The 12,152-nt window shown below is 48.3% G+C and overlaps 1 protein-coding gene and 1 pseudogene across 10 annotated transcripts; both read left to right on the plus strand.

Moving 5' to 3' along the window:
* The first annotated feature begins 695 nt into the window (after positions 1-695).
* On the plus strand, positions 696-5,468 carry LOC114773585 (casein kinase II subunit alpha-like; annotated as a pseudogene).
* Positions 5,469-6,431: 963 nt separating this feature from the next.
* On the plus strand, positions 6,432-8,460 carry LOC114773586 (uncharacterized). 10 transcript variants are annotated; one of them, XM_028965860.1, is made up of 12 exons: positions 6,432-6,583; positions 6,664-6,728; positions 6,808-6,837; positions 6,927-6,974; positions 7,066-7,098; positions 7,172-7,210; positions 7,277-7,327; positions 7,409-7,447; positions 7,523-7,567; positions 7,648-7,683; positions 7,840-7,893; positions 7,973-8,460. In XM_028965860.1, exons 1-12 carry the CDS (start codon positions 6,576-6,578, stop codon positions 8,245-8,247), a joined length of 723 nt encoding a protein of 240 aa, XP_028821693.1. In that variant the 5' UTR covers positions 6,432-6,575; the 3' UTR covers positions 8,248-8,460. The 10 variants fall into 10 exon arrangements, with proteins under 10 accessions (XP_028821693.1, XP_028821686.1, XP_028821687.1 ...); XM_028965853.1 differs by having other exon boundaries at positions 7,409-7,567; XM_028965854.1 differs by having other exon boundaries at positions 7,175-7,210; positions 7,409-7,567.
* Positions 8,461-12,152: the final 3,692 nt, after the last annotated feature.

Below are 12,152 nucleotides of genomic sequence, written 5' to 3' on the forward strand. Positions count from 1 at the left end.
CTGGCCGGTTCTATGGGGGTTCTGCAGGCAGAATTGGTAGCTGCTGGGTTCCTGTCAGTCAATTCATGGTGCCATAACACAAAAAGTCAATTTTAATCCACTTTCAGGCTGATGTTCTGCTGAAGGTACCAGAACCCACCTGGCCGGTTCTATGTGGGGTTCTGCAGGCAGAATTGGTAGCTGCTGGGTTCCTGTCAGTCAATTCATGGTGCCATAACAACAAAAAGTCCATTTTAATCCACTTTCAGGCTGATGTTCTGCTGAAGGTACCAGAACCCACCTGGCCGTTCTATGCGGGGTTCTGCCGGTGCTGGGTTCCCGTCGGTCAATTCATGGTGCAATTACAACAAAAAAGTCAGTTTTAACCTATTTTCAGCCTGATGTTCCGCTGAAGCTACCAGAACCCATCTGGTCGGTTCTATGTGGGGTTCTGCATGCTGCTGGGTTCCCGTCGGTCATGGTGCCATAACAACAAAAAAAGTCAGTTTTAACCCACTTTCACCCTGATGTTCAGATGAAGGTACCAGAACCCATCTGGCCAGTTCCATGTTCCTCACCTGCTGTGTTCCTGCAGGGTACGAGGGACACCGAGTGATGACGTCCTCCTGCCTCGGGTTGGGGTTCTAGTCCGCTGGATGTCCTGCGTATCGGCCCGGCCCTGGGTGTGCGTTTCTGCGTTCCTCAAGGTTCCACCTTGTTCTCCGCACCCACAGCTTATGCTCTTCTACAAAGCCGCGTTCCACCTGCCACCCGTGTTCAGAGGGAACCTCCAAGGTAGCTGCTGCCCGGTCAGGGGGTCGGGTCTCGGTTCTAACCGGGTAGAATTCAGCCGTGAACGCTCTGTCTTGCAGGTGCTCCTGAGATCTTTAGCAGAAGATGTCCGGCCCAGTGCCCAGCCGCTCCCGCGTTTATCCGGACGTGAACACGCTGCGACCGGGAATACTGGGACTACGAGTCCCACGGGTGGAGTGGGGGTAAGAGGCGTTCTGCTCGGTTCCTGTCCATGCGCGGCCGGCGTGTGACGTTTCTCGCATGTTCTGTAGGAATCAGGATGATATCAGCTGGTTCGGAAACTCGGCCGCGGGAAATACAGCGAGGTGTTCGAAGCAATCAACATCACGAACAACGAGAAGGTGGTGGTCAAGATCCTGAAGGTGAGTCGGACGTGGAACCTCGGTTCTCGGGCCCTAATCCCACGTCCAGCAGGAAAAAACTTCTTCCTGTCTATTTGTTTGCAGCCGGTGAAGAAGAAGAAGATCAAGCGTGAGATAAAGATCTGGAGAACCTGCGAGGAGGTCCTAACATCATCTCCCTTCTGGACATTGTGAAGGATCCAGTGGTGAGTTACAATCAGTAGTTACAGGGACAGTCCCCCCTGGAGACACTCAGGGTTGAGTGTCTTGCTCAGGGACACGATGGTAGTAAGTGGGGTTTGAACCTGGGTCTTCTGGTTCATAGGCGAGTGTGTTACCCGCTAGGCTACTAACACCCTCATAACATGACATTATCATTGATTATAAAGTGTATTATTATCAAGAGGGTGGTAGTAGCCTTGTGGGATGTTCCTGGTCTGTAGGGGTCTGGACCTGCCAGACACTGGTCTGCACAGGCTGCCCATGTTGCCGGTTCTGAGCACACCGCGCACCACTGATGGTTTTTGGGGTGCTGTGTTGCCTAGTGGGTCTGATCCAGATCCCCCCGGGCGGCTTTCGTGGCTACTCAATGCCCGCTAAGGCTGATGGTGTTGACCATCACGTCACATTCAGAATTACGAGGCTCCAGATTGCAATGCTGTGGAGAAACGTTCAGAACTTCTGATGCTTCGCCTTGTTTCGTACTTCCTGGTTCCTGATACTACATGAGACTCCTTAAGAGGTTTAGTGGGCTCCATGACCGGATGAGTCTGGGTTGATTTAGTGGCAATTGGAAGATCATCTCAATAATAGTTATGTAGTGCTAATGATCTATAAATATGCATTTTTGTATATATGTGTGTGTGTGTGTTGTGTGTGGTGTGTGTGTGCGTGGTGTGTGTGTGTGTAAAATATCAGCAAGAATATCGACTCTGTGGTGCTGAGTGTTAATGTTTTTTTTCCCTCTGTCTCTGGTTCGTGTTGATCAGTCTCGAACCCCTGCGCTGGCTTTTGAACATGTCAACAACACAGACTTCAAGGTAAACGGCCACGCCCAACCTTCTGCTCCGCCCTCCCCTTATGGTCCGGCTTTTTTCCTCAACTAAACTCTCATTTGTTTCTCTGTATAGCAACTGTACCAGACGCTGTCAGACTACGACATCCGGTTCTACATGTACGAGATCTTGAAGGCAAGTCACAGGTCATACAGTGCACGACCAGACTTAACCCAGAATTCATTGCACAGGATTTTAAGAACGTTGGCTGCATGTTCCTTCAGGGTAAATAAAAAATGTTGAGCTTTATTGTCAGTTCAGCTACATACAGGTTGGGCCATTTATATGATCCAACTTAATAAAATGGGAAATGGGGTTGGTGACATTTTATAAGTGGTCAGAAACTTGTAAATAACTCATGAAGAATAATGTTACGTTAAAACCAAGCACACCATTGTTTTTCTTGTGAAATTACCAATAAATTTGATGGGTCACATGACCCTATTCCTATTGAAAAACAAAAGTTAGATGACCGACTTCAAAATGGCCACTATGGTCACCACCCATCTTGAAATGTTTGCCCCCTCACATGAAAGTGAAAGTGAAAAAAAGTGAAAGTGATTGTCACACGTGATACACGGCAGCACAGCACACAGTGAAATTTGTCCTCTGCATTTAACCCATCACCCTGAGTAAGCAGTGGGCACCATGACAGGCGCCCGGGGAGCAGTGTGTGGGGACGGTACTTTGCTCAGTTGCACCTCAGTGGCGCCTTGGCAGATCGGGATTCGAACCGGCAACCTTCTGATTACGGGGCCAATTCCTTAACCACTAGGCCACCGCTGCCCACCATACTAATGTGCCACAAACAGGACGTTAATATCACCAACCATTCCCATTTTTAATTATCCATATAAATGGCCCACCCTGTACATGTTCGACAGTACATAGTGGAACAAAGCGGTGTTTTTCTGGAACCCGGTGCTACGTGGTAACATTTAAACATACTGACATAAAGTGCATGTGAGCCACAGACAAACTGGGCTACGTCAAGGGGTAAATATCTATTGAGGACGGATCTTCTTAGATGTCCTCACTCTCTGCGGTGCAGTTCCAGACGATGATTCGTTTGGTCAAATGTGGTCAATAGTCCCTCCGTAGAAGGTGGATGGAGAATGTGCTCTGGGAGACGTATTTTACGATGTGCAGAGCCACAAAGGTCAGACTGCATCCTCCACAGGATCTGGCCCTGAATTGAGGCCGACCCACTGTGGTAATTATTCGGTCGCAATTAGTGACCCAGTTGATCATCGCAGCGCTCCAGAATTTAAACACGATCACGCGTGCAACAAATCGGGCAGTGAAAGTGATGCTGAGCATGATTTAGTTCTCCTCTGATGCCTCTCTGTTTGATGCTTCCTATTATGAGAGAGCCCATGAAATTTGGCTTTAAATGTTAATGAAACGTTGAGCTTATATCGGACTATATCGTCAATTTGAGAAAATAATTGTGGTATAAATGTGTTGGGTCTGATAAATTCCATAAATGTAAATTATGTAAAGTGATGTCCGTGTGCGACTACGACCTCCACTCCTGTAGATGGCGCTGTACAGCCGGGTACTTTGAGTTACTGCTTTTTTACATTTTCAGTGAACTGTACAAAATATGTACAGTATCACAATACATTGAGATACATACATTATTGTGAGATCCTTGCAATAACGCACCCCTAGAATATATATGACCTAGTTTGTGTCTGCTTGTCTCCTTAAGGCCCTGGACTACTGCCACAGCATGGGCATCATGCACCGTGATGTCAAACCGCACAACGTCATGATCGACCACGACACAGAAAGGTACTGCACGCCGCCCCCGGCTCCTCCCCTCGCCTTTATTCTGATTGGTTGGTTTTTTAAACGAAGACTCTGTTGCCTTCCTGAAGTTGCGCCTGATCGACTGGGGCCTGGCCGAGTTCTACCATCCCAACCAGGAGTACAACGTCCGCGTGGCGTCCAGGTACTTCAAGGGTCCGGAGCTTCTGGTGGACTATCAGGTGAGGAAGGTTCGGTGCACTTCTGAATTTTTCCCCCTTGCAACGTGCATAACAGACACGTTTTTTGTAAATAGATGTATGACTACAGTCTGGACATGTGGAGTCTGGGCTGCATGTTGGCCAGTATGATTTTCCGGAAGGAGCCTTTTTTCCACGGCCATGACAACTATGATCAGGTGGGACATGCTGCACAGTGCAGCAACTTTTGGAGATATTTTTTAAATATATATGTATATTTATATATATATATGATTCCTATCTGCAGCTTGTTCGCATTGCCAAAGTTTTGGGCACTGAGGACCTGTATGACTACATCGACAAATACAACATTGAGCTGGACCCGCGCTTCAACGACATCCTGGGCAGGTAGGAGTTGTGCTCGTCACGGCCTTCTGTGGGTCCTGCTGAGCCGGACGTTCTCCTGACGTTCTCCGTTCGTTTCTCTTCAGACACTCCCGGAAGCGATGGGAGCGCTTCGTGCACAGCGAGAACCAGCACCTGGTCAGCAATGAGGCTCTGGACTTCCTGGACAAACTGCTGCGCTACGACCACCAGGCCCGGCTGACCGCCAGAGAGGCCATGGACCACGCCTACTTCTGTACGGTGACCCCTGCCCTTTCGCGTGCGAAGCGACGAGTCCAGATTTGACTTGCTGATCTTCGTTTTGTGTGTGCAGTCCCCATCGTGAAGGACCAGGCGCGAGGAGCTCCCACAGCCACGCTGCCTCCCAACTCCACCGCAGTCAGCTGTCCAGCATCATGGCCGGTCAGTGTTTCTCAAGTAGCGGAGCGATGCCACGGAGAGTAGGCTGTTTTTTTTTTTTTTTAATATACGAACAACGAACAAACTGCCAGAGGTAATGAGACAAACGCAAGTCTCTCAGTAGATAAGACGTGGAAATATGATGAAAATTGATAGAAACCGAACGAGAATTGCTGGCGTCCTCCTCTTGTAAGTCGCTTTGGATAAAAGTCAAGTAAAGTAAAAGTAAAAGTAAAGTAAAGAAGCGCTTGGCTTCATTGTGACCACAGTGGCAGACAAGGGAAGACTGAGGGTGCCATCTATACATTAATAATAATATATTACAGTAGTAATAATAATGACAGTAATAGTTATCGTCATGTGGCATCTTTAAAGGTAACACCGTAAAAAAGGTGTTTCTGTCGTCCGCAGGTATCACATCCATCCCCTGTACGGCTCAGCCCACCGCCGCCGGCTCTCCCGTCATCTCCGCCCCCAACGCCCTGGCCCCGCAGGTCCCCGCGGCGGCCGGAGCACAGCCCTGATCGGACCCAGTCCTGGTCCCGTCGGCCCTGGGTTCTCCCAGCGGGGGCTCCGTGCCGGAGCTCAGCTGCGGGTGTTGCTCTCAGAGACTGAAGTGTGTAGAGCAGCAACTCAATAAAGTGTGTTTTATAACAGCGACACGGGTTGGTTGAATTGTGTTGGTTCCGTATGCCCCGCCCACTGTCTGGCGGGGTCTTCTGGCGACCGGAAGCCTTCTGTGTTCTCGTTTTTTTTGGGTTTATTATAAAACTGCTGTGAAATATCCAGGATATTATTTGTAAGGAAACTGTTAGTTTTCTGTACACATAGATGACCTGGTGAGAACAGAACCGTTCACCTGCAGTCGGTCCCGGGCTGCAGAACAGAGAGCAGGTACCTTTTTTTTCTTCTCTTTTATTGTGTGTTCATATTTAACACTAATAGAATAACACAGAGAAATTATAAATATACAGGACAGGCACACAAACACTGGAACCAAGGCAGTGAAGAACCTGCGGTGGAACAGGAACCGTAAGGGTGTGGTCTAAGAGGAAGGCCCGTTCGAAGCGAGTTTAGTCGTTTTTCGGTGAAGAAATAAGATTTGCGTTGAATTTATGCCCTTATGATAAGGGTGGAGCAGGAACTGTGTGAGATGATAGCTTTGGATGTGAAGAGGGGGTTGTGGTTATTGGAGACCTGAACGTTCTCGAGCAAGCTCCCACGGCATCTGCAGAAAGCCCATTTAGAAAAGGTTGAGGGTCACGTGACATGAGCTCGGGTGGAGATCTTTACTGCTGTGGGGCATCATTGTCCATGGCTGGTCAGCTGTGTCCACTGGAGGACCTTCTCGGGTTTTGGATGGGAAACGGTCACCCCTTCTCTCGTTGCCCTGAACCCCCACCCCCTGAAAGTCCAGAGCAGGAAGAGGCCGACGCCCTGAAGGCGTCCTATGATTGCCGCTCTGAATGAACAGACAGGCAGGGTACCTGAAGTCCTCCTGGTCGGGTTTCAGGTGTGACTTCAGAAGGAAGTGATGGCCGAGCGGGTGAGCAGGAGGCGTGAAGGGCTTCGTGTTTATAAGGCCGGTGGTCAGTAAGGACCTCCACAGGACATCGGGACACCAGGCCGCCATGCTGCTGTAAGTCAGGCTGCTATTTAGAACTTCTTTTAGAAGCAGCGTTTGAGACCAGAGTCTTTCTCTGACTTCTGAACCCGCAGGACGTCTCCGTTCACCACGCCGCTCCTCATTCTGCTGTCTGTGGTCACCTCAGCAACAGTGAAAGGTAACAAGGAAAAAACCACAAAGAGCGTCTGTCTGTCCTTCTGGCTGTGAAAAGCGTCTCACTGAAGTTCTCCTTTCAGACAGAAGAGCTTTGATTGACTTCCTGAATGGTGAGTGTCTTATCGCAAAATATATTCATTTTGTTACGTATGTTTAAATACATCTTAACTGATGAATTAAATGATAAATGATTGATTAGAAGCTCTGGACATGAGACTTCCATCTGATGGGCCCGAGGACATCACAGGTATTTATTTTAGCTGCGGTGTGAGCTGCTCCCGACTCACACGCGTCACACGTTATAAAAACCATAAACCACACATTTCTGTTCCCTGCAGGTCCCGAGGACGGACCTTCAGACAGGCAGGAAGGTGGGTTGTGGGTGGAGTCTGGAGGGCTAGGGGGTGGGGTCTAATGATCACGCTCAGATGATTCTTCTTTCAGCAGTTTGTGGGACGTCCAGTCCACCTCAGCCATCTGAATGTAAGCAAGCAAGTGTGTGTGTGTGTGTGTATATACGTTTTACAGTCGTCTTTTCCCTTGCTGCAGATGGTGCAGGCGGGGCTTCCCATGACAGCAGCAACTCCGATGATGTCACAGGTCAGGATGTCACGGAGTGGGTGGGGTTGGTGGTGAATGGATGAAGGTGAAGTGACCCTCTGATTCTTTATGTTCCTGAAGGTGCTGAATCGGCTGAGAAGTCATCAGTAGAAAGCCAAGGTTTGCTCTCTGTTCATCCACTTGGTGGAGCTGCAGCTCGGTTCTTCATCGGAAATGCTCCTCTTGTCTTTATAGATTCCAGTGATTCCTTGAGGTCAAAGGGCAGAGGCAGATTGGATGGTGGGTTGAAATAGGACAGATTCGGTAGAAGATAAAAAACAAGCCAGACTGCAACTGTCCCAGAGTTCTTGTTCCTGCAGAAACTCGCTCAGTGAACAAGGAGAACATCTCTGCTGGTTAGTGGGTTCCGTCAGGTTCTGAACCCAATGCTGATTGCTGTTATCATGTTCGAAATTGTGTGAAGATGGATAAACTTGCATCTGTATCAGCGTAGGATGGTCAGAACTTTTCGGAAGTTGACTGATGAAACCATGTTTGTGTTTGTCGTGAAGAACGCAGGAACAGTGCTGACGACACCGAAGAACCGAACTCTCCCGAACAGACAGGTTGGTGTTTCAGTGCAACTCTGTCTTCTGTAGTGATGTCCTGGTGAGAACGTTTTCTGGCAGTTGAATTTGGTTCCAGATTTAGGTTCAGAGGGCAGAAGCAGTGAAGAGGAGGACAAGAGGGAGGGGCTGAAGGAGGGACAGGCAGGAGGGGGAGGAGTCCGCACTCCGGAGGCACACAGTGAAGAGGCGGAGCCACGAGGTCGAGGGAGATCAAGGAGGAGGGAGACGGGCAGAGAGGATGACAGCGCCCCCCAGCACACGGACGTGGACACGGGAGTGAGGAGATCAGCTGGACAAGTGACATGTCTCTCCACCCTGAGACCGGAATTTGAAGTGAAGAATTGCCCATAATTCCCAGCAAAGGCACCAGGAGAGCCCCAGAGCAATCAAACACAAGTGCAGTGGGCGGGGCAGACGTCATCGTCTAACAATGGACAACCAATCAAAAAGAAGCACAGTATCAGGCCGGTTTCACATAGATAGCTCGCTGTAACTCAGGTTGATGTTGAATGTGCAAAGATGGATTATTTCATTTGGACTTCTTAATAAACTGCTTCCATTGCATTCCATCTACCTCATATTTTTGTCACTGTCCATACACACACACACACACACACACACATGCAACATCCATAACATACATTACATAATATTCAGAATAGATCCCCACAACCAAAGATTCTAAAGAAAGAATTAACGGCTGTGAAAATAATACAGAGTAAATTAAAAAAATACAACGACTGGCAAAAACTTGGGTCTAGTGGTTAAATTCAAATTTTATTTGTCACATACATAGTCACACGGTATGATGTGCACTGAAATGCTTTTTGCGACTGCTACAGACCACAGTATTGCAAATGATGCAAGTATACAATGGAAGACAATATTTAAAAAATAAAAAAATAAAGAGCAGTAAGTAAAAAGCGCAAAGTGATTTGTGCAAAGATCCAGAGTGATTGAAGGTGAAAGTGCTGGAGTGTGTTGGAGTTCTATGTAGTGTTGTTGTTGAGAGCTCGGACAGCCTGCAGGAAGAAGCTCCTCCTCATTCTCTCTGTGTTGGACTTCAGGGAGCGAAAGCGCTTCCCTGATCGCAGCAGAGAGAAGAGTCCATTGTTGGGGTGGGTGAGGTCCTTCACTATCTTCCTGGCCCTGGTGCAGCACCGCTTGCTGTAGATGGATTGAAGGTCAGGGAGCTTGGTACAGATGGTGCGTTCAGCTGATGGAACCACCCTCTGTAGGGCTTGACTGTCCTGCATGGTGCTGTTCCCGAACCAGGTTGAGATGTTTCCTGTCAGGATGCTCTTTATGGTGCAGGAGTAGAAGTGACAATCACTTCACTACTTTAATCTCATAAACCCATATTATATTTACACAGCGTCCTGGTATGCACCACAGAGAGAGGGAGGAGGAGGAGGTGTCTTCATGCAGCTCCATCACTACCTTTCTTCTGAAGACCTCCTCCCCTGAACTCCTCAGTTCATCATGCAGGATTCAGTTTCATGTCGAATAGACATGATCACAATCTCAGGGTGAGATTTAAATTTAAATGAATATATTCAAAAAATGCACAGTACACAGAACTCATGATGTCTTCTGTCAATGTCCTCTTCAGTGTACTGAGTGGAGTTCTCTGGAGAGGTGAATTTGTCACTCTTTGTTCAGAAAGACAGCAAACTCTCAATAAAACCAGACATAATGACAGTCCATCGTGTAGCCTTACACTGAAAAACCAGAGGAGTGGAAATAAACTCTGCTGCTGAAGACAAGACAACATGAAGAAACTAGAGAACCTGATTCAGTTCCACCACCAGTTCCACCCAAATCTGTCCATCTGAACTCCTGACACTCAACGCACACACACACGATACACTGATCTTCTCCATCTCCTCAGCCTGAAAGCCCCAAGGTGAGACGGTCGAAGGCTGATGAAGGTGGTGACAGAGTGACCTGGCTATTCTAATAACCCCGAGATATTCATTCCAGATGTTATAAGATTCTCCCTCCACTCTTTTTAAACATGTATCAGACTGTGTGGATAGAGGTAAATATGTTTTATGAATGTGACATTAAAAGAACATCTGAAACGCGGATTCATGCTTTCTCTGTGAGTGTTACTGTTTCCATATCTTGTGTGTGTCTGCTCAGACAGAGCAGGCGTGTCTTGGTGGGTTGTTCCCTAGGTGTGATCCGGAGGGGCGTGTCTGGGGGGAGACAAGGCAGGGACTCCCCGCCCCCTGTGACATGTAGCTTACATTTACAGCATTTACCAGACGCCCAGTCAGTAGTTACAGGGAGAGTCCCCCCCTGAAGGGGTTAAGTGTCTTGCTGAGGGACACGATGGTAGTAGGTGGGATTTGAACCTGGGTCTTAGTAGCTGGTGGTAGCCCCATGTAGCTGGAAGGTGAGCCGCAGAATGTCCAACTTGGAGGGGATGGGTGAGGACGTGCCCCAGCACCACGAGAGGATGAAAGCCCTCCTCTTCAAGCTGCTGTATTCACTGGTGTCCAGATGGAAGGTCATGATGGCGGAGTCTAAACCACAGCTCTTCTCATCCTCTGAGGGGACATTTCCTACAGAGTGGATAGTGCAGGCATGAAGGAAGAGCCCAAAAGACGGAGGATTTACTCCGAACAGAGACCGTGGTAAACGTAGACAAACACAAGAGGGAAGTAATCAACAACAACAGGTCCATGGACCTCATGGACTCCATGGAAACGAACGGGGGCACCCGCCCAATGATCGGAACCCTGGCACTGTTGAGGAGGCTGGCTGGAGGTTTTTCCTGTGTTCATCTTGTGGGCTTCTGAAGATGTTGTTGCTCTGTAGTCCTCCTCATTTTGGCCCCCACTGTCTTCAGGGTGACCGGAGGAGAACCCAGTTTTTATCATGAAACCAGTCACCAGAGAAATCAGAAAAACTCCTCCACTAACATTCCAGAAGAATCCTCAGTTGTGTTGAGTGTGGTTGGGTTTGGCCATCCAGATACAGGATACGGATGGACCTTGCCTGGATCACCAACTACCTCATGGACCGACCACAGTATTCCAGGCTGAGGAACATCTGACACTGTGCTCAGGCGCACAGGAGTGGTGCTGTCTCCTCTTCAGTTGGAACTCTGATCTCCTGATGTTCTCTCAGCTTACCTCTGAGTGAATCACAGGTCTGGTGCTGCTGCTGATCGAGAAGGTTAATATATAAAAAAACAACTCATCAGGACCCTGGTGGAGCAGCGGCTTGAAGATTTTGAAAAATATTTTGTTGATAAAATGTGCAATGAGTTAAATGCTACTGGTGCAGATGATGTATGGAATTCACAAACTTAATACATAATAAATTTCAAATGTCTCTAGGACAGTTTCTGGAGAGGGACTGTCTTCCATTGAGCTTGGCCCTCCACGTGGTCTGTGTCCGAGATGTTTACTACAGAAGCAATCATTTATTGTCCTATCAGAATGTTCGGAGCTCTTGAAGAGAATTGTCTTTTCCCAGCAGATCTGTACAGTCTGACCACACCATGACCTGCTGAAGGTGGATTTGACAGGCTTTTAGACCTCCACGCTCCTCTCATGTTCCTGCACTCTCCTGTGCGGTCACTCCATGGGTTAATGAAAGATTCACCTTCCACACAAGCTGGACCGGTTTGACCAGCTAGTTGCAGGTGCTGCCACGTTAAACAGGAGCCAGAGGTGAACGTGTGGAGCTGTCTGGACATTACTACTGAGTTATAATCCAGTATAATGCAATGTATTCACAGTGGGAAAACGTCCAAATTAAAGGCACCGGCTTGCATCCCGATCCGATTTTTTTTTAATGTTACGTTTATTCACAGATTTGGCAGTTTGCTGTGTGAGATGCACTCACTTCATTCATACACATGAACAGGATCTCATCCAAATTCTAATAACCATTTCATAGAGACTGTGAAACGATGCCTTTATTCTGATACGGTCAGAGCTTCTCCTGTCTAGGTGCAAATAAAGACTGCCTGCATGGATCCAATTACAATCATACAGATCTCCTCGACAAAGTTCCAGTAGCCTTAATATCCTTCTCCACCCTGAGTGTGTGCAGAAGGAGGTGTGACATGCATCTAATTCGCCAAGTCTGTCCACGCTCCCTCAGTCTGGTAACACGGACAGGACCTGTCCCTATCGAGAACCCGGAAACGGGCAGGGAAGGTCATCACAGATCCCTCACACCCTGGACACCAGACCTGCTGCCCTCTGGCAGAAGATACAGAATCCTGCAGACAGGAA

This window comes from Denticeps clupeoides, unplaced genomic scaffold (genome assembly GCF_900700375.1).
Source record: "Denticeps clupeoides unplaced genomic scaffold, fDenClu1.1, whole genome shotgun sequence".
NCBI lineage: Eukaryota > Metazoa > Chordata > Actinopteri > Clupeiformes > Denticipitidae > Denticeps > Denticeps clupeoides.